The 24,146-nt window shown below is 39.3% G+C and overlaps 1 protein-coding gene across 1 annotated transcript in view; it reads left to right on the top strand.

Moving 5' to 3' along the window:
• ST8SIA1 (ST8 alpha-N-acetyl-neuraminide alpha-2,8-sialyltransferase 1) overlaps positions 1-24,146 on the top strand; it is a gene marked incomplete at its 3' end in the record, with an annotated part of 142,793 nt that overhangs the window by 81,888 nt on the left and 36,759 nt on the right. The window contains exons 3-4 of the mRNA XM_081311250.1: positions 1,217-1,326; positions 7,234-7,326. Coding sequence (XP_081167376.1) covers positions 1,217-1,326; positions 7,234-7,326 — 203 coding nt within the window. The remainder of the gene's footprint in view (positions 1-1,216; positions 1,327-7,233; positions 7,327-24,146) is intronic.

Here is a 24,146-nt window from a genome sequence, read left to right as displayed (position 1 = left end):
TTATGCCTATGCAAGACCATCTTAATGTATTTTCATGTATTAATCCCACTTGCTCTTTTGGTACAGTCCATATTATTCATCCACGGTGGCCTGCTTACTATCAATATAGTTATTTTCTGTACCAGTTACATATATATGTCAGGTCTTCCCCCGAAGAACTCCCCCTGCTGTGCCTTGTTTCAGCAAGCAGGAAATTTTGTACCTGGCAGTTCTTGCTGACCCAGCTAGAAGAGGCCAAATGATGCATTCTGTTTTCAGAGCTGTAGCTGGGTTTCCATATTCTCTAGTACTATAAATAGCACCTCAGGGAACACTCAGGTACACTGAAAATTTTCTTTGCAGTCCAGTTCAATGTTTGCAGAAAGAAAGTCACATGCTGTCTGGCTCAATGCAAGTCACTTGCTCCTTAGTGCCTCCTGAGTTCTAGATAGAACTGTGCAGTGTTCATTTGCTTATAAACACAACATTTGCTCCCAGAAAATACTTTTATGCCTTTGTTTATGTTGCTTCCTCTACTTGGAAAAATCCAATTTATTCTTTAGGTTCTTCTCAAGTGAGAAGCTTTCCCCCAATCAAGTCTGCTGAGCAGAAGGGCCACCTTACTCCTCCGGGCCCCTCCCCTGGCAGTTGGTGTGTTTTTCTTTTGCAATAGCCCAGCCTCACAACAGTGTTTGCGACTTAAAGTTCACAATCTCCTCACCTCTTCCTCACCTCCTGTCCTCTGTTCAGAAGCCTGAGGACAGAGACTTCTATACATTGTATCTGTCCCCAAAAGTTAAAATAGGAAATGCTCAGAAACATTTGTTGAGAGAATGGCTGATAGTATAAATGAATGAAATTGCAGTCAAATGGAATAGAATTCATTTGAGTTTATTCATAGCTTAATGCCTTTCAGAATAATCCTGTGTTTAGTTTAGATTTTTGTATTTTCCGTAGCAAACACCCTCTACTATGTGTTTGGCCAAGATGTGAAAGAAAAAAAATTGTTGTTATATTTAAATACACTTTGGGGAGGTTTTTCTGTTTTGCTTTCTTAATTTCAAAGGAACCAGCTAGTTTGCTCCTTACAAACTTCTTGGCATCTTTCTTTCCACATGCTCTTTTTGCCCCACTCAGTCTTCATGCAAATTCCTCCCAAGGGTCTGCTGTAAACAATGATTTTATGAGCAGTTGTGTGTTCTTTGCAGTGAAAACCCGCCTTGTTTTCTGTTGCTAGGCAACCCCATTCCAGCTGCCATTGAAGAAATGCGCGGTGGTGGGAAATGGTGGGATTCTGAAGAAGAGTGGCTGTGGCCGTCAAATAGATGAAGCAAATTTTGTCATGCGGTAAGAGAGAGCACCCACAGCGCGGCCTCTGCCTTCTCTCCTTTCCCCCCCATCCCTCCCGTAAGCCCTGGGGCCTTTCAAAACTAGTCACTTGTGATTAATCAGCTGTAGCACACTCTTTAGTGTCCCCTTGAGCTCATATACAAGTGAGTTTAGAAGAGCTGAGGGGATGGAGGAAACCTGCCCTGAGGAAATCCAAAGCAAGAAGGCTCACAGGTGGCAGAGGTACCCACTCTGCTGCTCATACGTAGAGACACTCAGGTCTTCTTTTAGATTATGCACTTGGCTAATTAAAACTTTTAAAATTGCTCTTCCACTAAAGCTAGCTCTGAATGAATAGACATTTTAATTTATTCACTTTCTTCTACACCCTTTCTTCTTAGTTTTTCACAAAAAGCATTTGAAAGGAGCAAGTGGGATTTGAAGAAGGATTGGATCTGTGAGTGACTAGGAAAATCAGAAAGGAGGAGGGGAGGAGCTTTCAAACAGGACAAGGCTTGTTAAAGGGACTGAGCAGAGTGGCGACATGCATATCAGTTCCAGTGGAAAAACAGGAGGCAGGGACGTGGTAAGGAATTGCTAAGACACATCCAACCAGACCTTCAGGCTGTTGTGCACCAACAACCTGCACCATGGTGCGAGTTTGAGCAGACATGCTTGGCAGCTGGGGTAGAAGCGAAGACAAGAGGGAAAGTGAATGTCGTGGTGCAGGTTTGAGATGATCTGGTGAGAGGGAGGAAGGACAGGGCGTGGCAACATGGAGGGCTCTGGCTGGAGAGCCTGTGAAGCAGCACACCCTGAAGCCCGGGCAGGATAGGGAGTGGGCTCTGAGATGTGGAAGAGAAGGGAAACAGGCCAAATGCCAGGGCCATTGAGAGCCAGGAGCGAGTGGGAGGTGAAGTCAAAGAAGGGTCCCTGGGGTATAAGATTTCAGAGTTGAGGTTATCTGGGGTTGACTTGATACATTGTTGGAAAAGACAGTTTGTTACTAAGAAAGAGAAAGAACCCTAAGACTGCACAGGGGAGTCTTTCAGGTGGACCCTAGAGTCTTACTGAAATGAGATTGACTAGGCACCAGGTACCCAAAGGCCAGGAAGGCTGAGGACCACCAACAACACAGAGGCCAGGAAGCTGAGAGAGGGAGGATGGAGATTTTTTGTTTGTATTTGTTTTCAAGGACAAATAAGTAACTGTCTAGGAGCAGCAAAAGACAGCTAAGAGAACCCTAACCTGCTTCTAAGCTCAAGCTAAGTGAGGTAGGGCAAAGTAAAGACAATTAAATTTTAAGAGGTTGATTTACTCAGGGGCGGCCAAATTTCCCCTGAGAGAATTAGCGTTGGGCTCCTTGGAAGACGTTTCCTCTCACTTGGTGAAGCCTGTGCTGGAGTGGGGAGGTCTTTCTACACCTACCTTTCCTTCATGGGGTGCCCTAGCATATTTTTTCCAGTGTAGGATTGTGTTTTCCTCTTCATTGTGATTTTTCTTTTTGCAATATAAACAATAGGAAAATGAAAAAAAATAAAGAAGTAGTTCCATTAACTGAGTGCACAATCTGTTCATTGAGCACATACTGCATATTGGAACTCAAGCTAGATCTGGAAATATGTTCATCAATTCTCTCATGGACTTGTATCCTGAAGGCGTACTTGCTGTAATAAGAGGAATTCAGACACATAGTAGGGGCAGTGGGAGACTCTGAGAAAGAGTGGCTCTGGGCTGAATCCTCTCCATTCCACTGTGGGCAGAACAAGTGCTTCTGCAGTGCCCTGAGAAGCAGGGACTGTGTTATAGATGGGGCTGAGAGGTATTTAAACCAAAGGAGTGGAAAAATCACCTAGAGAGCATGGAGAGAGGACAAGGACAGAGGCCAGAGTATTTGCAGGTACTCATTCCAATACTTTGGCATTAGGTGAGGCCACAGAATCAGCAAAGAACACAAAGGGTTGGAGGACAGGCCCTTGCTTTGACGAGGTCAGTGGCCTACCACTTATCATTTACCTTTGCTGGGGCTCAGCTTTGCAGTCTGGGGGCGGGGGGTGGGGGTCTGAGTGGCAGTTCCTCCAGGCTTCCTGTTGTGCAGCAACTCTGATTTTATCTATGGTTACATGAACACAATATCATTGCAACAGAGTTTATAGAGTTTAGTTTAACTTTTCAAATTGCTCTCATGTATAAGCTTATTTGCTCTTTCCAAACACTGTAAGAAACGAGGAATAGATAGTATTAAACTCACAGGTTCAAGAGAAGTTTAGTGACTTCAAGTGGTCTTTATACAGTGGAGAAAGAGGCAGAACAAGAAATGTATTTACTATTCCTTACTCTCCTTGTGTGTGTGCGTGTGTATGTGTACACGTGTGTGCCTATGTGCGTGTGTGACTACCCTTAGGAAGATTAGTATTTTCAACTTAAGATGTAGAAGACCAGGGGATAATCTAGTGGTGCCCTATTTATCCCAAATAAACCACATTAGGTTAGCCTTGTATGCAATGTTCTGTCGATATATTCAAGTTCAGGATTAATGAGTACCTGTGATTAGTGCATCTGGCACAGCATTAAGCATCATGTTCACAGAATGATGAGGGAGGTGAGGCTTGAATAGGATCCAGAAAAGGTAGCATCTAACTGAAGCTCTGCATAATGTGCTTTTTTTTTAAATTTCAAGAATCATGCTATTTTCACAACACATTTGAAATTTTAAAAGCCTTATTTATGATTTACAGTATGGGAGTGATAAATGTTGATAAATTATTACTTGACTGTAATAAATGTTTGCTTAATGCACATGTTAGGGGCACATTTAGAAAATTACTAATAGCATGTATTCAAATTTGAACACTTAGTGAGTAAATGTGGATTAGAAAGCTCGTAGTTTGTCAGATCCTACACTATTGGGTGCACGGGTAGATAAAGTGAGCATATAATCCAGAAACCCTGCCTGTAGCTGCGCTATACCAGATTACAACACAAATTTCTTAGGACTAGGATATGACTTTTGCATGATTTTCTGTGCTTAGATATTTTCAAACACATCTTCTAAAATGTTAAAAATCGGGCTGGGGATGTGGCTCAAGCGGTAGCGCGCTCGCCTGGTATGCGTGCGACCCGGGTTCGATCCTCAGCACCACATACCAACAAAGATGTTGTGTCCGCCGAGAACTAAAAAAAGAAATAAATAAATATTAAAAAAAAAAAAAGAAAGCCACAAATTGTGGGGCTGGGGTTATGGCTCAGTAGCAGAGCGTTTCCTACCATATGTGAGGCACTGGATTCGATCCTCAGCACCACATAAAAATAATAAATAAAATAAAGGCATTTAAAAAAAAAATAAAATAAAATGTTAAAAATCAATTTCCCATTACTCAAAGTATACATTTGCACTATAACTGAAAGCAGCACTTGAAAAAAAGAATATTAGTGAATTCAGTTTATCTGGAAGATCTGCAAGACAGAAGTCACAATGATTGTATCTTGGGGAGAATCTGGTGGTTCAGGGTGACAGTGAAGGAAACATAATTTTGAATTATGTTCAAATGCATGTTTTGCACTTAAATATATATAAAAAATTCACAGTGATTTTATGCTTTTTTATGTAAGTTTTCCTCTCCACCAAGCCTGTTCTTCACCTACTTCCACTCCTCAATTCAAATTCATATTTATTTCCCACTAGTTCTGTGATCATATCTTTTCTAGTAATTGGAGTACTGTTACCAAGATACTTTAGCTGTTAATATCTGTTAATTGTGCCAAAAAACGATAATGCAAAGTTTGAAACACTTTTACACAGTTATGCCTTATTAGAAACAATTTAACTATATTAAATGTGCCTTTTATGTAAATCTATGTAATTATCAATTTAGCAATTGAGGAGCTAAAATTATAGTGTGCATGCCTAAGGAAAGAGATAGAGGAAATTGTCAGATATTTGCGCAGAAGAACTTCAGGCAGATATTTACACTAAAATGCATTGTCATTATTTTCCAGAAATGTAATTATAAAATATTATCTTTATTGTTTTAAGTATTTCCCTCTATTATAGGATATAACCAATATCTTCCAGTTTTTCTTGAGCTTTTACTTTGTGGTAGGAGGGATGGAGGGATTCAGACCTATGAGCCATGGAACACACAGAAAAACAAAGTGTTTACTCATGAAAACCAATTTGTTTTGTTTAATAATGGCAAAACAGGTTAGCAGCCCCCCCCCCCAGCAGTATTCAGAGCTGACAGTTTTAGTATGAAATGGTTTCTTCTCAAATGTTACTGAGGGAAATCAAGATCAAAGCTGCTTTATGAGACTTGTGGTCAAATTTTAGTCCGTGTTTTAGCTCGGAAGTTATCTTCATCCTTGCAAAGGACAGTTAAGTCACGAGACCACAGCCAGTTCCATGCCTGCCCAGCCTGCTTGTCAGTCCATAAGCTCACTCCTTGGGAACATCCTCAGGAAACCATATGGGGTATGGGTGACCCCTAGACTGGAGATGCCTCAGAAGTGGGCTCTGTGACACAATGCTCACTGTGTTAGACCTGAGCATGCCACAGGTCACCAACTGGCAGACCAACTGATCTGTGGGTAGTTCAGAAGAACCAGTATATCCTTATCTAAGAGCCGATGAAAGGAATATTCTAAGTCAACACTGATGTATTTCTGTGATGTGGCAGGAGTCACAGGGTAAAAACAAAATCATGGAGCTTGAGCTGATCAGCTGAGTTGGGTGCATGGATGGTTCCATCTCCTGGGGCACATTTTAAAGGAAATTTTAGTAGCTGGCAGAGATCTCGATATTTGTAAGATAGCTTTATCTATATATAAATGAAGCTTGGTTTGCTGAAGTCATAGAAAGTTATAGATGCTGTGATGTGGCAGGAGTCAATTTAGGCATATGGGTGGAGATGAGCAATTAGGACACATTCTTAGAAGAAAACCTAGTGGAAAAGATAGGCTCTTTTGGAATTTTCATAAATATATAACTAATATTTCTATAGTATATCTTATTTGAGACATTTTTGGACTCTTACTCTGTATAAGGCATGAAGGTAGGGACTTTTTATACATTTCTTTTTTTAGTCTTTACAAGAACCCAACAAGAAAGAAGTCATTGTCTTCATTTTATGTAATGGGGGAGCTAAGGCCCAGCAAATTAATTCACTTGTCTAATGTCCCACAGGAAGAAAGCCATGAGATTTGCATTTGAATTGGCTATATTTTCCATTGAAGACCATTGTTAAGATGTTGTGACCAAGAAGAACAATCAAAATTGGGGTGGTGTTTTGCGGGTGGGAGGGAGTGACTATTTTCCTCACTAGGAATAGCACCAGTACTCTTTCTATTTGAACAAGAATGGTGCAGAGTCACTGTGTCTCCTTGGATGACAGGTCATTATGTCTTCACCAATAATCAACCTATGCATTGACCGCCTACACAAAAATTAGACATGCATTGATTTGGGTGAACAGTACATTGCCCTGAATATGCTATTATAATTTACATTTTGAGAAAAGAAAGAAAAACATGAGCACATATAATTCCTGTGTTTCTTCGGTCTTAGGGGTATGCAGAGAACACTGTAGGTCTTGTGTTCTCTACCTCCTGAGCCCTAATTTCAAAGTTTATTATACCAAAGATATTTTAAATGGAACCAATACATTCTACTTATTGTCTCTCCCCTTCACTAGATCATTTAACTCTGTAGCTGACATTTTCTTTCTTCTAAAACAGCACTAGTTTTTTGACAGCATTTTGAAGATGCTGATGGTTAATTAGTCATCTAATGTCTATTCAAAGGGAAAGGTGGTAAAAACAGTTATTTGTGAATTGAGCTAGAGTTAAAGTTCCTATTTGTGTCATTTTTAACTGACTTGATTTAAAAGTATGCAAATCATTCCAATGTGTTTGTTCTTTTGTCTCTAGATGCAATCTTCCTCCCTTGTCAAGTGAATACACTAAAGATGTTGGATCCAAAAGTCATTTAGTGACAGCTAATCCCAGCATAATTCGGCAAAGGTAAGAGTTTATAACTTCAGTTTGTATGGAACTAAAGAGGGAAGCTTTTGAAGTATTTAGCATCTTAAGGGAAGTAAGCATAATTCAGTTCGGGAAACAAAGAGTAAAACCATCTGGGCAGGCAGGAAGGATAAAAGAGAGAATCGTAAATAAACTAGGAAGGATTATGGGAATCCAAACAGTATTTCATGCTTCCTCTGGGATTCTATTGCTTGCCATTAGAGATAGTAGAAATAACATGAAGATCAATTGTTTTGCTTGAAGAAGCAGCACAATATTCTATATACTCTTTGCTACTACTTTATAATTTATTGGCTTCAGTTCCAACTTATTGTTTGGCAACAGTGAACTGATTTAATACAACAAAATAAAAATAAATGTCTGATCTAGTGCATATGCATGCATTAAAATAGCAATATTGTCAGAGTATACAATAATGTGCAATTATACTCTATTGATGCTATGATGTGATATCATATCAGATTTGGGAGAGCAGATGGAAAATTCTGCATCAATTCTAGAAATCTCAGCAGCTGCTATAGGTCTCTGGTTGGTGAAGCCTACTTGCAAGTTGTCAGCAGCTCCTTCTAAGGACTGTTCATTGTAGAGAATGAGTCAAATCTCTGAGAAAGAAAGAGAAAGACACTGTTCTGAGACCTTTCATCTCACAATAAGGAATGAATTAAAATAAATGTTACAGTATGATCCAATATAATCATCTCACTTCTGACCTCTAATTATTCAACATGTAAGTAAGGTATGGGGAACTCCCAGAGTTTGTTTCCTGGATGAAATAAAGCACAGCCCCTTTCTGTTTCATCTAGAGATAGTCTTCCTTTTTTTTCTTTTTTAGGGGTAGGAATTTCCTGAGAAGCTGTTTTGGAAATGTTTCTTTGTTTCTTGGCCTGGTAGTCTGTACTGCATCATTGTAATATTTGTTAGGAGGTGTGGCTTTCTTTGGTGAGGTGAAATGAGGAAAATTCTGAAAATAGAGTTTGAGAAAGAGAGGTCTTTAGCCTGTCAGATTTGTCTTGAGCAAATAAGTTTTAGAAAAATGTGTAAATGGCTGGGCATGGTGGACCATGCCTGTAATCCCAACAGTTTGGGAGGCTGAATTAGGAAGATCGCAAGTTCAAAGCCAGCCTCAGCTATTTAGCAAGGCCCTAAGCAACTCATCGAGATCTTTTCTCTAAATAAAATACAAAAAAAGGGCTGAGGATGTGGCTCAGTGGTTAAGTGCCCCTGAGTTCAATCGTGGGTACAAAAAGAAAAGAAAATGTATAAATGAAGTTGAGGATCTGGAAATTCATGGGGAGAGGGAAGATTAAAATGGGAACCTTCTAAGAACAGAAGAACAGAATTCACTCAGTCATTAAATGTTTTCTGAAGTTAACTCTGGGACAGGGACTGCAAGGTTGAATGAGATGAGACTCCAGTCATGAAGCTGTTCACAGTGAAGAGACATGACCATGGTATTTGCATCTGTGGTACAGCTTTTATAAATTTCAGAGACCCTTTCCTCAAGTTTATAAAATATTTTCATGTCTGTGCATGTCTATACTTTTCATGATATTTTCTGAGGGCTCCATTACTCACAGAAGGGGTAAAATTCACTGGGGTCAATTCAAGCTCTTGAAGCTTTATTTCTGAGTTTTTGATAGAGTTGAAAATTCAGTGGGCCATTTTGCTCAAATCAGGAGTTCATGATTTTTCAGAGGTACTAGATATTTGAAAAAATTATTAAAAATAAAAACTGAAACTTAATTGGTTATCTTACTATGACATAAAAAAAGAATTCATTTTTGAATTTTGGGGGTAACCAACTTGGTAAATGAGGACCCACTTTTAAAATGCAGCAAGTCTGATGTATTTCCTCTCAGACATAATAGAGGCAATAGAACAGAGATGGGCATCTTGGGGCCAAGAATCTTTTTCCTGTACTTTTGAGACCCCAGTACATTGCTTGGCATTAAGGACATGCATGGTAAATGTTTATAGAATGGATGGATACATAAACAATTATATTTCCAAATCCTCCTCAAACTGAATTTTTCATTTATCTATTAAAAGGATATTTAAGCCAGGCACTGTGGCACATGCCTGTAATCCTAACAGTTTGGGAGGCTGAGGCAGGAGGATCTAGAGTTCAAAGCCAGCCTCAGCAAAAGCAAGGTGCTAAACAACTCAGAGAGACCCTGTCTATAAATAAAATACAAAATAGGGCTGGGGATGTGGCTCCATGGTTGAGTGCCCCCGAATTTAATCCCTGGCACACTCCGCCCACAAAAAAGGAAGTTTAATAGTTTTTGGTGTTAGTTGTTTTTGAGCTGCGGAGATGAACTTTTTAAATAAAAAGTATTTCAAAACACTATTAGTGGAAAACTTACCTAGGAAAACTTTAGTTGCTCTTTTTTAATCTTTTTTTTAAATTGATATGAATTAGAAAAACAAAAGCTTTTAGAATAAATAGGGTAAAAATCATGGGATAGTCAACATATTAAAATTTCTAAGTGCATAATTTTAAATTTACTAGGAAGACTTGCTGTGAGACCCTGATGTTTATCTTTTGAGATTTCTGGTGTCAGGTATAATCTGATTCATCTCTTCCTGTGTAAGTGGAAGAGATTGTAGCAATCATTTATTGCCTCTAATTTTACTAAAGGAAACTGAGAGTGTAGAGATAAAACAGGGAGAGCAATTTTCTTATTTTATTTATGGGCCTTTAAAAAATAATATAAGCTTTAAGGAAAGTAACTTGGGCCTGAAAAGGTTATAGAAATTTTTCTTTAAAACAATATGATATGTCTCAGATTATGTTCCTAAAATTTCCATCTCTTCTGCTATCGAACTTCTTTTTTCTTTTCTGTTCAAACTCAGAGCAGCACATCAATGTTTGCACCCAAGCATGGCAGTCATTTATGGCCATTCAGCCCACCATCTGCAATGATATAAAGGAATTTGAAGGCAGGTGCTAAACTGGGCATGAGAGATAGCATATAGGAGAATAAAAAGACACACCCCTAAAAAGATGTGAATCTATGGAGTTTGTGTCTTAGAGGAAGTATTGCATAATAGTGAGGAACATAGATTTTAGCTTTAAACAGTTGTGTTTCCAAGTTCTAGTACCAGTGAGGACTGCTACTTGCCAGTTATGTAACCCTACTTACTTATCCTGTCTTCTGTCAACTGGGAATAAAATTCTTTATCATGAGGATTGTCCAGAGTATAAAGGAAATAAGGTAGAGGCACCCAGGAGCAGCCATTCTGGTTAGTATCTGGAATTGCTACTTGAGAACTCTCCTATTGCCTTTCTTATTGTTCCTGGATAAAACATACTCTAGAATGCATTGTTGGACTTGTCAAATTTAGGCAAAACTCCTAGGGTATTTACATACCCCACCCCCAAAAATCCCATAACAGAACAGAAAATCAAGAACTAAAACCAGACCAAGCATTGTGAATTATAAAGTTCAGATACCCAAACTTAGAACTGGAGACCAAGCCCTGTACTTACCATGTTAACCTGTGTCCCATGTTAAGCCTGAGATTTGTGTGGCCCCAGGTCAGGAGCAGCACCGAGCTTCCCAGTAGAAGTAAGTATAAGGATTTTTTTCTATAAGAAAGGTCTCAGAATTCCCATGTTTTGTTTTCAAATATAAGCTCATAAGCAAACACTCAAATGTACATAAAGCATCAATAGTCAGAGTCCTCAGAGACAAAAAACCAAACAAAAAATAAGATATAAAAGCCTGAGAACTTACTTGAATTGTCAGATGCAGTATATAATTAAATACGAAATCTTTGTGGGAAAAAATAAGGATGACAGGCCAGGCCCATAGGGAATATAAAAATTAACTAGATAGACTTGAAAAAGAACTAAATAAATATTTTAGAAATGAAAGGTACAATTGTTGAAATGGATAGACACCATATTAGATGTAACAGAAGAAAGAATTGGTGAACTAGAAGATAATGCAAATTACTTTTCTAGATATGAGGATGTAGGAAATACAAAGCAAGACAAAAACATATAGAACAAAATGACTCGGTTTGATCCCCAGCACCCCCCCCCACAATCAAGCAGAGTAAAATGAGAAGGGCTACCTTAAAGTGGAATTGTGGAACTATACGATAGAGATAAGGGTTGAAATCTTTACACAAAGTATTAAATGATGAATTAAATTTTTAAATGATGCAAACCTAGAAAGTTTTTAGTGAAACCCAACTAAAGAAACTTCTCAGTGGAGTCAGAAATAAAATACGTCGCCTGAAAAAGAAAAGAATTACTAAAAACAAACTTCTAACAGTAAAAATGGAAGTCAGAAAGAAGTGGGAAAATATCTCCAAAGTGGTGGAAGTGAAAACTCTCAACATTAGAAATGGGTTTGACAAGCCATGTTTTTTTGGTGGTTATTTCAATAAATGTTTCAATAAAGAAGTTTTTCTGAAAAACATATTATTTTATCAATAGACCTTTACTAAGAGAAATTTTAATTTAATTTTAAACAATGTATCTCAGGAAGAATGTTACTCCAGATCGAAAATCTGGGGTACAAAGAAATTGCTAAGCATACACATAAATCCAAATAAACTTGATCTATGTGAAATAATAAGGAGTATTATACATTATTTTCATATATTCGTATGATCAAAAGAAAAGACAAAATACTGACAAATGATATCGGGGAGGGAGGTTGGAACTGATTTGCTATAGAGCTCTTTTTAAAATTTTTGTTTGGTTTATTGCAGTATCTTTTACTGTTCTTGTGGTTCAGGGATTCAGGAAGCAGCAGGCTGAGTAGATCTGGCTCCTGATCACTGCAGCTGGGACTGGCAGGGGCAGGCTTCCTCTTTCTCCATGTAGTCTCAGGACTTTCCATGGAGTCTCTCCTATTGGGCTAGTTTGGGCTACCTCGCAGCACCACTGCTGTGGAACAGTTGTGCAGCTGACATGACAGTGGGCTTCCCCCAAAGCATCCATGAAGAACAGTACGGGTGGTTTAGTAAACTCCCGTGGGGAGCAGCATAGTGTCACTCTCACTTTCACCCAATGCCATTGTTTGTAAGAAGTGGCAAGGTCTGACCCAGGTACAAGAGGGAGGAGTTCTAGAAGAGATCCACCCCTTTGGGGAGGAGTTTCAAAATCACACTGTGAGAAGAGCACATACAGGAGTGTGACCATCTTTGGGAAATACAACCTGCCATAGTCTGTCCTTAGGCTATGACAGTTTACACCCATTTGCATATTCAAAATAAACTCATTCCCTTCCTGAAAACTAGCAAGATCTAGCTTATTCCACATCAACTTAAGGTTCTAAAATCTATGCAAACCTTTGTAGTAGGAAAAAAATATTTTATAAAAGCAGGCCTTGCAATTACAGAATTTCTCCTAATATTAATTCATTCTGAGGGTACAGCAGCCCTGTAAGAGCGGCAAATAATATGAGTGGAGCCCCACTTTTGCATATGTGGGTTCCGGCCCTTCCAGAGCTAAGTGAGAGTAGCTTTAACACATTTTTTGATACTGAAACACAGAAGATTCTCTGCATTTTTCCTGTAGCTTTGTCCTGAGAGCAGCCCCAGTAAATGGAAGACCTAGCATGTGTACCTTGGCACAGAGTGGTTACTGCCTAAGTGTCATCTTGTGTCCTTCCTCTTTCCTTCCCTCTGTGACCCTTTGCCTTAATTAGCAGAGCAGATCAAATGTTACTCCAAGAGCATAATTAGTACATACTTGGTAAATATTAGAATAGCCTAAGTTCTCATGGTACCTCCATGCAGGTCCTCTGAGAGGAGTTAGCATCCCAGTGAAAAAACACTGGGGTATGGCCCAGCAAGGGTGCCAAGGTGGGTGTCTAACAGGATTTACATTGGCATGCAATATTTGAGACCACTGGGCCAATTTGTACCATTTTTCTTCCATGTACCCTTCCTCAGACCTCTTTTTAATGTTTGCTCAGTTGTATATTGTTCCAGGTCTGTAGAATGTTAGGAAGTTCCAATTTCAGTGGACAAAGAAATGAGCAGAGAGTTTTCTGAAAACCAGTAGGACAGAATTGGCTGTGTGATCTTAGATAAATTGCATAGCCACTCTCTGCATGAAACATAGTAAGAAATAATTTAACACCACCAGAATTCTGTTTTGAAAGTGTGTTGTCTGTATGTGGAGACATCTCTAATTGACTTCTGGGGGTCAGAGAGAGACTCAAGGGCCCAGTGTTGGTGTCAAAGTTGGATCTGAATGATATGAGTGTGGAGTTGTTAGGCTGTGCAAAAAGAAAGGAAATGAGGAAGAGAAGGGGCTAGAGAAAGGAGAGACAGGGAAAGGAGAGGAGTGAAAGGAGAGGTACTAAATCTTTGGGAACTGAAAATGGTTTGGCTAGAAAAGAACAGAAATGTTTAAAATCAACTGTAAATTGTTTTAGAAAGTACATGTCCTGAGATTATTTCCTCTAATCTTCTCAGGTTTTTTTTTGCTCATCAGATTTCTAATATATCCATGCATTTTTGCATTTGATATTAGTGTGTGTACACATGTCTGTGTGTGTGTGTGTGTGTGTGTGTGTGTGTGTGTGTGTGTGTTTGAACGGATGCTGAGCTTCATTCATCTGGGATAAACCATGGTTTGTAATAATGCTGAGGGGGCAGAGGCAGCCTTATAAATGACACTTTCCTAGGGATTTTCAGAATGAAATTCTGGGAACAGCTACATTTGTCCTGACTACATGTCCCCTTTGGAAGGCAGAGACACCCTTTGACTCACAAAGCTATTTTGTTACAGCCAAGGCATTTGTGCCCCAGCTTAACTGTAGGAGGCACATTTAGGTGTAACATATGAAACTGGCCAATTATCTTACCAACTCCATATGTGCCAAGAGCTTGTTTGGACAAGATGGTAGGGGTCCATCTGTGAACAGTTCCATTATATGGAGTTGATTATGTATTCAGTGATTTCAGAGTGTTCAGCTATTAATGAGCTTTCCTAATTATCCTCATGGAAAAGGATGAGACAGTAATAATTATTTATTAGTATGTATGTGAATATTTCTAGAGTATCCATAATTACTCTATTGTTAAATTCCTATTTGTAATTAATTTTACTGGAGGATGTGAATCATGTAGATTAAATAGGACATAGTCGTAGAAATTACTAATTGTATTTGATTATATACTGGTTAAAATAATCACATTCTTATCAAAATAAGGGTTGCTTTCCAAGTTGAATTATGATAAGAACATGTCTGCAAATTTCTGTTACTAAATTGTTTTGATTTGTTTAATAGGATGCTATTGTTTTTTTTTTTTTTTTAAATCAGAGCTCTAGTGTTTGGTGTATAAATAGTGATGTACATTTTTAACTTACATTTTCGCTATTAGCTCATAACTGCATCTCCATATGTCACACACCTGCACACACAAACAACCACAAAGGAGAAGCATCTTTTTTTTTTTTTTTTTAATTTTTTATTCTGATTTGTTATATATGACAACAGAATGCATTACAGTTCATATTACACACATAGAGCACAAGTTTTCATATCTCTGGTTGTGCACAAAGTATATTCACACCATTCGTGTCTTCATACATGTACTGAGGGTAATGATGACCGTCCCGTTCCACTGTCTTTCCTCCCCGTTGCCCCCTCCCTTCCCCTCCCACCCCTTTGCCCGATCTAGAGTTCATCTAATCCTCCCACACTCCCCCTCCCAACCCTAGTCAGCCTCCTTATATCACAGAAAACATTCAACATTTGTTTTTTTTTGGGACTGATTGACTGACTTCACTTAGCATTATATTCTCCAACTCCATCCGTTTACCTTCAAATGCCATGATTTTATTCTCTTTTATTGCTGAGTAGTATTCCATTGTGTATATATACCACAATTTTTTAAATCCATTCATCTACTGAAGGATGTCTACATTGATTTCACAGTTTAGTTATTGTGAATTGTATAGCTATAAACATTCATGTGGCTGTGTCACTGTAGTATGCTGTTTTTAAGTCCTTTGGGTATAGACCGAGGAGTGGGATAGCTGGGTCAAATGGTGGTTCCATCCCCAGTTTTCCAAGGAATCGCCATACTGCTTTCCATATTGGCTGCACCATTTTGCAGTCCCACCAGCAGTGTATGAGTGTGCCTTTCCCTCAAAATCCTCAATAACATTCTGGCAAATCAAATTCAAAAAGATGGTGCACCATGATCAAGTGGGGTTCATCCCAGGGATGTAAGGTTGGTTCAACATCTGGAAATCAATAAATGTAATTAATCCCATCAATAGACTTAAAGATAAGAGCCATATGATCATCTCAATAAATGCAGAAAAAGCATTGGAGGACAATTCTACACCTTCCCATTTCCCCCTTCACATGCATCTGGTCACTCTTGGTCTTGGATGGACAGCATTCACAGAATTCTCTGGTTTGAGATATTAACATGTTCCATGATTCTTGAATATTTGGAAATGTTTACACCAAAGACACGTGCTTGGTGGGCTTTCATTCCCACCGAGCACAGGGAAACGTGATGGTGACAGAATCTCACGAAGAGCATCTGATTTTCCAATCTCCGAGGAGGAGCCCTCTGCAGTTTTTATCAGTCGGATCCATCTTGCTCCATCCCATTCAAGATGATCAGAATGCTGGAAGTCAACTTGGGTACTTCCCCCAGTACACAGAAACACATTTCCTTCTCTTACTTCCTTTTTCTTTTTACAGCCTTCTCCTTCCCTTGGAGTTTGGGCCTGATCTGAATCTGAGGCCCTTCTGACCTCATAGGCTATTTTTTTTTTATTGATTATTTATCGCATTACATAGTTCATGATATATCATCTTTCATACATTAGACTCAAATTGTGCTTTGAACTCCCATTTTCACCCCAAATACAGATTGCAGAATCACATCTGGAAGGATAGCATTTTCAACAAATGGTGCTGGGAAAATTGGAAATCCATATGCAACAAAATGAAATTGAATCCCTTTCTCTCGCCATCCACAAAAATTAACTCAAAATGGATCAGGGAGCTAGGTATCAAATCAGAGACACTGCGTCTGATAGAAGAAAAAGTTGGCTACGATCTACAAATTGTGGGGTCAGGCTCCAAATTCCTCAATAGGACACCCATAGCCCAAGAGTTAACAACAAGAATAAACAAATGGGACTTAATTAAACTAAAAAGTTTTTTCTCAGCAAGAGAAACAATAAAAGAGGTAAATAGAGAGCCTACATCCTGGGAACAAATCTTTACCCCCCACACCTCCGATAGAGCCCTAATATCCAGAATGTACAAAGAACTCAAAAAATTAAACAATAAGATAACAAATAACCCAATTAACAAATGGGCCAAGGACCTCAACAGACACTTCTCAGAGGAGGACATACAATCAATCAACAAGTACATGAAAAAATGCTCACCATCTCTAGCAATCAGAGAAATGCAAATCAAAACCACCCTAAGATACCATCTCACTCCAGTAAGATTGGCAGCCACTATGAAGTCAAACAACAACAAGTGTTGGCGGGGATGTGGGGAAAAGGGTACACTTGTACACTGCTGGTGGGACTGCAAAATGGTGAGGCCAATTTGGAAAGCAGTATGGAGATTCCTGGGAAAGCTGGGAATGGAACCACCATTTGACCCAGCTATCGCACTTCTCGGACTATTCCCTGAGGACCTTAAAAGAGCGCACTATAGGGATATGGCCACATCAATGATTATAGCGGCACAATTCACAATAGCTAGACTGTGGAACCAACCTAGATGCCCTTCAATTGATGAATGGATAAAAAAAATGTGGCATCTATACACAATGGAGTATTATGCAGCACTAAGAAATGACAAAATCATAGAATTTGCAGGGAAATGGATGGCATTAGAGCAGATTATGCTAAGCGAAGCTAGCCAAGCCCTAAAAAACAAATGCCAAATGTCTGCTTTGATATAAAGAGAAAAACTAAGAACAGAACATGAAGAAAGAGCATGAGGAAAAGACTACAGTAAACAAAGACGAATCGGGGGAGAGAAACGGAGAGAGAAGGGAAAGCATATGGAAATGGTAGGAGACCTTCAAGGATACATAAAATTATAAGAGGTCATGAGGGGCAAGGGGGAGGGAAAAAAAAAAAGGGGGAGAGAATTGAACAACAGCAGGGGAGGTAGAGAGGGAAGATGGGAGGGGAGGGGAGGGGAGGGGGGATAGTAGGGGATAGGAAAGGTAGCAGAATACAACAGTCACTAATATGGCATTATGTAAAAATGCGAATATGTAACAGATGTGATTCTGCAATCTGTATTTGGGGAGAAGCATCTTAAAAATTAGAATCACAATGTGAATTATTGACAAGGGCAGAATATAAACAGGTGAGATAGATATATTTGGTAAGTATTATTGGAAGTACTAATGAAAGGCAGAAGATAAAGATAAAATTTTATCAGAAGGTAAAATGATCATATTTTATTTATTGTAAGCTGACCAATTTTTCATTTTTTAGTATCTATGAAGCCTCTGTTGATCAATTGGGAGCTAAGGCACAGTGGACCTTGCATGACCAAGGGTCACTGGGTTAGTCAGCTTTGTATTTCTTGTAACAGATACCTGAAAGAGAAAAGGTTTATTTTGACTTAATATTTGAGGTTTCAGCCCATTGCAGTTGACCCCATGGCTTTGGGCCCCTGGGGGCACATCATGGTGGGAGTACATAGCAAAGTGAAATGACTCCCCTCATAGTGAGTCAATAAGAGAGGACGAGGAAGGGGCTGGGGTTCCATAGTCCTCTTCAAGGACATGCCCCCAGTGACCTGATGTCTTCCTACTTGGCTCCACCTCTTAAAAGTGCTCCCACTTCCCAATAGCACCACTCTGGGGACCAAGCTTTAACACACAAACTTTTTGGGGATCTTCCACTTCCAAACTATAGCAGTCACCATGGGTGTAGCTGTAGCTGTGCTGTCACCTCAATTGAGTTATATGCATTGGCAGTCCCGCCCATGTTGAATTTGATAGGCATTTAAAATATCTCTGAAAAGATTGAATACCTGTTGTCTGTAAAGAAAGATGGAAACAGAGCAGTGGGGTGTAAATTTGATTTATACGGCAATTATTTCAGAGAAACAAGGAAAGCAATTTCCTATTTTCTTGCAAAGCAAGCAACAAAAAGAAGAAAATACCCACAACTGGGTGAGGTTTATTATAAGCAGTTACCAAGATGTGTACAAAATGTCTTCATGTCATAGCCAAACAGTGCAAATGCAAACAGGAAAAATTGCTCAGTTCCTTGGAATGGATGAAAGAAACATCAAAGCAACAAGAGGCTAGTTCAGGACTCTTCACAACACCATTATAAATCAGAGTCATTATTTTATTGGCAGTGCTATTTTTTTCATTATTATTGCTAAATAATATAATATCTTAGATTTGATGAAATCTAATTTCTTTTGAATAAACAATATCTGCCAGTTTCTCTGAAATAAAAATGATTAGGTAGGAAATAGGAGAGTGAATGTTTTGGAGGAAGAGTGACACGTGAAAGCAAACACCAACATTGCCTAACCATCAGGTGCATCAGCTTGTGAGGAGGCAAGGATGCAGGTTATTTGCATCACCTGATTTTTCAGTAAAAACATTGTGATAGACAAGTTAAATGATTTGCTTCAGTGACAGATGAAGTGGAAGAATTGAAGCTGGAACCGAGGTCATTGGTCTCTTTTTGGAAAGAGGTTGGAGAGATACCATCTAGATGTTTAGAGTTGGTCTCAACAGCTTGAAAGTAGAAGACACAACTCCAAGAGGTCAATGAAGAGTTTACAATTTATAAGGGAAAAGTGGGATTTAGTAACAGGCTATGACTTTATTCTCTGTATTCTGACAGTAACAGAAGATATGAAAGTGTGAAGGGCTACATGCTCAACAGACACTAAACCCTCCATAGTTAGTCACAGGTTACAACTTTAACAAGACGAACCCGCAGGAAAAAAACATATAAGTGAATACAAGGAAACTTTATTAAGGTATAATTGACAAGATCTCCTGTTTACAAGTGTTTCTGGAGGTGTTTCAAACAGGAACACCCTCTCACCACGTAATTGCCTGTAGTGGTAGCTTTAAACTAAACCTTAACTTTGTTCCATTTGGACAAACAATGATTACTAGTCTCTAAGATCAATTATGATTATTCTTACCAGACTCCTGCTTCTCTCATTATCCACTTTTTTTTATATAGTCAATTCTCACAGCCAAATTATCTTCTGATATTTCAACTGTGAGGTCTTCTTTAAATTCTTGAAATTACTTTTCTTCACATGAGGCCAAGTCATCTTCTATTTCAAGACACTTCCCCAGAGTGCTCTGTGGCAGCTCCTCTCCACTGGGCTCCTTCTCTGGACCACTCCTGGCAGCCACTCTGGAGCTGACCTCTACTCTCCTTACTACTGACCACGCAGAGCTTATGAGCCACAATCTCTGCTTGGAATCCACCCCCCACCTGAATATTGGAATAGTTTCTGTTCTTTATTGCTTCCATTACCTTCCATTAACTATATTTAACAATCTGAAGAGACAGTGGTTGGAGAGCTCTTTCATATGCTACTAAAAATTAACAGGCAGCCCCACAGTATTTCTCAAGTTGTTTTAACCCCCAGTTAATAGAGCCAGCTTGTGGGGAGGCAAAGATGCAGGTTATTAGCATCACCTGATTTTTCAGTAAAAACATTGTGATAGAGAAGTAATTTGCTTCAGTGACAGATGAAGTGGAAGAATTAAGGATGGAACCAAGGTCATTGGACTCTTTTTGGAAAGAGATTGGAGAGATACCATCTAGGGGGTTGGAGTTAGTCTCAACAGTTTTTAGATGACTACGTTGTATCTTTTCCTCTCTCAAATCTTCCGTACCTTCTTCTCATCACCCCCCTCTTCCAGATAATAATCTTGCTTTGTACTTCTTTGAGAACATAGAAATATGAAGGAATCATCTGTACTCTCACCTTCACATCAACCAAATATCTACATTTGTGACCATGTACTTACAATGACCACCAGCCCAGTATCCCAGCCCGACTTTCCTGGAGAGATACATGTTCCCTTTCCTTCCTTCCCTCCTTCCTCCTTTCTCCCTTTCCCTTCCTAATTCTAATACAGCTTCCCAAATCTCAGCCAGTTATTTAAATGATTTCAGTGGCATTCAGCAGTGTTGACAATCAACGATTTTGGCATTTTAAAGGAATGAGTCCTGAAATCTCACATGTTCTAATTTCCACCGGATAAAGGCTGCCATCCTGGAATCTCCCTTCACCACCCACCCAAGGGATTTCTGTCACCTTTTACCTGTGTTGAAGCTCCCAATTCCTATAACCTGTGTCATCTCTCTTGGTGTCATTTTGGTAGAGCACATTCTTAAACAGCTTCCTGAGAAAACATACAGAGGAAGTCAAGATTTTGAGACCTTCCATGTCTGAAATTATTCTTGAATGATGTTTTTACTAGGATTTCATTTCCAGTTTGGAAATCCCCTTAGCCTTTTAAAAATAGTCCTCCAGTGTTGTCTAGGTTTAGTGCTGCTTTGAGGAAATGGATGCTGTTCTCATTCCTGGCCTTTTGTATATGACCTGAATTTTTATTCACCCCTTCATTCCAACCTGGACTTCTCCTGCTCCTGCCCTGCATTTTGAAATTTTGACAAGGGCCCACTCTGTTGCTGGCCTACTTTCATTCATTGTGCTGGAAAGCAGACATTTCCTATTTATTTTATACAGTCTCATGGCTTTAAATACTACATATGCTTTGATAATCCTAAATTGTTACCACATCTGTGACCTATTCCTTCACCTCCAGACTCATACACCCAACTCCCAACTTGGCCAATCTATCTGGGTGTCTTGTAGGAATATCAATATTAAAATAACCAGTATTCCTAATCTCCTTCATCCCCCAAACCTGTATATTCCACATTCTTCTCCATCTCAAAGAATGAAAAACTTCATTTTCTTAATTCAGTTGAAAACCCTTAGAATCCTAGCCAGGTGTGGTGGTTCATTTCTATAATCCCAGTGGCTTGGGAGGCTGAGGCAAGCGGATCATGAGTTCAAAGCTAGCCTGGGAACTTAGCAAATGAGACTTATCTCTAAATAAAATACAAAAAAGGGGGGGGGGCTGTGGATGTGGCTTAGTGGTTGAGTGCCCCTGGATTCAATGCCCAGAACTAAAACAAAACAGACAAACAAAAAAAGTCCTCTTTGGTTTATTGACTAAATCTTTGGTTTATTGACTAAATCCATTCTGGTGAACCTACCTTCAAGTGTTATGACCATTTTTCACCTTCTCTGCTGTCACTGCCTTGGTCCAAGCCAGGATCATGTGTCTCCTGAGTTGTTATTGTCTCCAACAAGCTTTGATGCCTCTATCCTTTCCACTTGTTCGTTTGGCAGGTGATTGTATTCCTGCTACAAAACCCTGTTCGAAGACTGATTTGTGTTGCTGGATCCAGAATCCTACAAGCCCCACTTTTTTGCCAGCCAGTTTCCTGTGTGGCCTCCCAGTTGAGGGCACTAGAGGGAGGCTGTGGAGGCTGATGGCAAGAGAAGGGACTCCCTCCTTCCTGTTGGCATCCTGTGGTTTCCTGTCTCCTGGTGGCTCTTGTGGGCATCCCATTAGCAACAGTTCCTTTCCACAGCAGTAGCTAATTCCAATTGGCAATTTTTTCCCAATACTTATAACCAAGTCAACATGCAGACAAGAGTCTTGTCTTTTAATAATTTGGCATTTGTTTTGTAAAACCACAACAACCCAGCATTCCATTAGTAGAAGTTATTCCTTTAGCACAAAGTAGAAGAATTAGTCCATACTTGATCATTTCAGACTCTTACACTTGCTTAGACTTTCCAGACATTTTCTCATAACATGGCTGTTTTTTTTTTTTCTGATTTAAATTTTTGTCTCAGACTATATTTTCTGTGATGCTCCTCATCTCAGGAAAATAACAAAAGGTTTGATAAGTGGATTTATAAAATTCTTTGCCTCTTCCCTATTTTGGAATGAAGGTGAGAGGGCAGTGATGTTGGAGAAATTAGAACATCAAGTCAGGGTCTCTGGCAAGGCACGGGTTTTGGGAAGAGCATGTACAGTATTTTATAATGTAATTATATATGGAAATACTCATATTTGAAAATTTTAGAAATTTCTCTATTATTTTCATAACTCAAATTATAGAAATACAAGCTCAACAACATACTTCTGGTTGTTGGGGGTGTGCAGTTTCATGATTCTTGGGATTCGTCAGACCTTCCTTGGGAAGTGCATTTGACTCTGGAGAGTCAGTGGGCCCAAGAGATCTTAATGCTTAGTAAAGATGAATTTGTGTTAAAGAGAAAAAATGAGAAACTCTGCTCAGCATTGTCTGCATGCCTGTTTAGTATCTATCCTGTCAGTCCCAGTGCCATGGCCTTCCTTGGTTATGGGAATCTTCCCCCAGGCAGTGTCTGAGATTCAGAGCATCTCAGCTGACTGCCTACTCTACTCTTCTAAGATGACAGCAACTCAGTTGATCAGTAAATCTTTTTGGAAGTATTTTTGTTTATTTTTTTTAGTTGCAGATGGACACAATAACTTTATCTTATTTATTATTTATATATGGTGCTGATTATCAAACCCAGTGCTTCATATATGCTAGGCAAGCACTCTACCACTGAGCTACAATCCCAGCCCTGTGGAAGTATTAATCTGGTTGATAATGGGTTAATATTTTACTCCTCTCAGTGTTTTTACAACTGGAGCCACCTGGGGAAAGTGTTTTAACAAAATAGAGTAATATTTTATCCGGAGGAATTTCAGACACTTTGACTGTCTGCTTCTCGGAATTGGGGGGCTGGATATTTTGGGCAAAGGATTGGCATCTTTAGTGATCTTTATATCACACCATTTTTATGGCTAGTTTTTCCCAGGGCTGACCCTGCTACCTCAAGATTAACGATAACTTCAGAGAACTAATGGGAAACAGACACCTACTCTTTGTTTTAAGGAGCCCCATAGAGGGCAGGATTGAGTCTGCCACTGTCCTCCAAAAATAGAGGTTCTTACAAGCTTGTCTTTTTCTTGGGTTACATCTCACTCCAACAACTCTTTTAAAACAAAGAGACTGCTTTTCTCACGTATTGATAGATGATAACTGTGCCCATCACTGACATCTCTAAAGGGAGAGGTTTCATAACACAGATTCTCATTAGATGGAAAAGTTTTCCGATGAGAGCATTTGTGTTATTGGGTAGGAGCTTTCAGTTATTATTTGTTCAAACAGTTATTATTAAGTAAATATCTGGAAATAGAGATTTAAAGGTCTGGAAAATTGAAACTTGTGGTTATCAGTGCTTAGAAGACAACGTCTGCCGCACTTAACACGGTTGCTCTCTGCATCCTAGAAATCCTTTTTTTCCCCTAGAATACTGACCTCTCTTTCCTGTTTCCTTTGCTGATTTTTTATTTCATCTGCCACCTTAATGTTGGTGCTCCGTGGGGTTGTCTCTCAGCTCTCTTTTTTCCTTGCTGCATTTATCTCCCCTTAGGGAGATCATCCATGACCTTCACCTTCAGCCAGAACTGCCCCTGGTGCAGATCTAGCCCACACCTCCACTCTCCTCTATGCTTCAGACAGTGTGTCTGCTGGCTGATTCCATATAACATCCCCTGGCACCTCCCACTCAGTATGTTCCCATCGTGAATAGTCATCTTTCCTTCAAGCCTTCCCTGCTTCTGTAGTCCCTGTCAGAGTTATTAGTCACTGGTTGGTTTTCCTTCCAGTGGATCTCATATCTCCTTGCTCTCATCATCCATAT

This window comes from Spermophilus citellus, assembly GCF_964194105.1.
Source record: "Spermophilus citellus genome assembly, chromosome: 10".
Lineage (NCBI taxonomy): Eukaryota > Metazoa > Chordata > Mammalia > Rodentia > Sciuridae > Spermophilus > Spermophilus citellus.
This window is presented reverse-complemented; position numbering and strand designations above follow the sequence as displayed.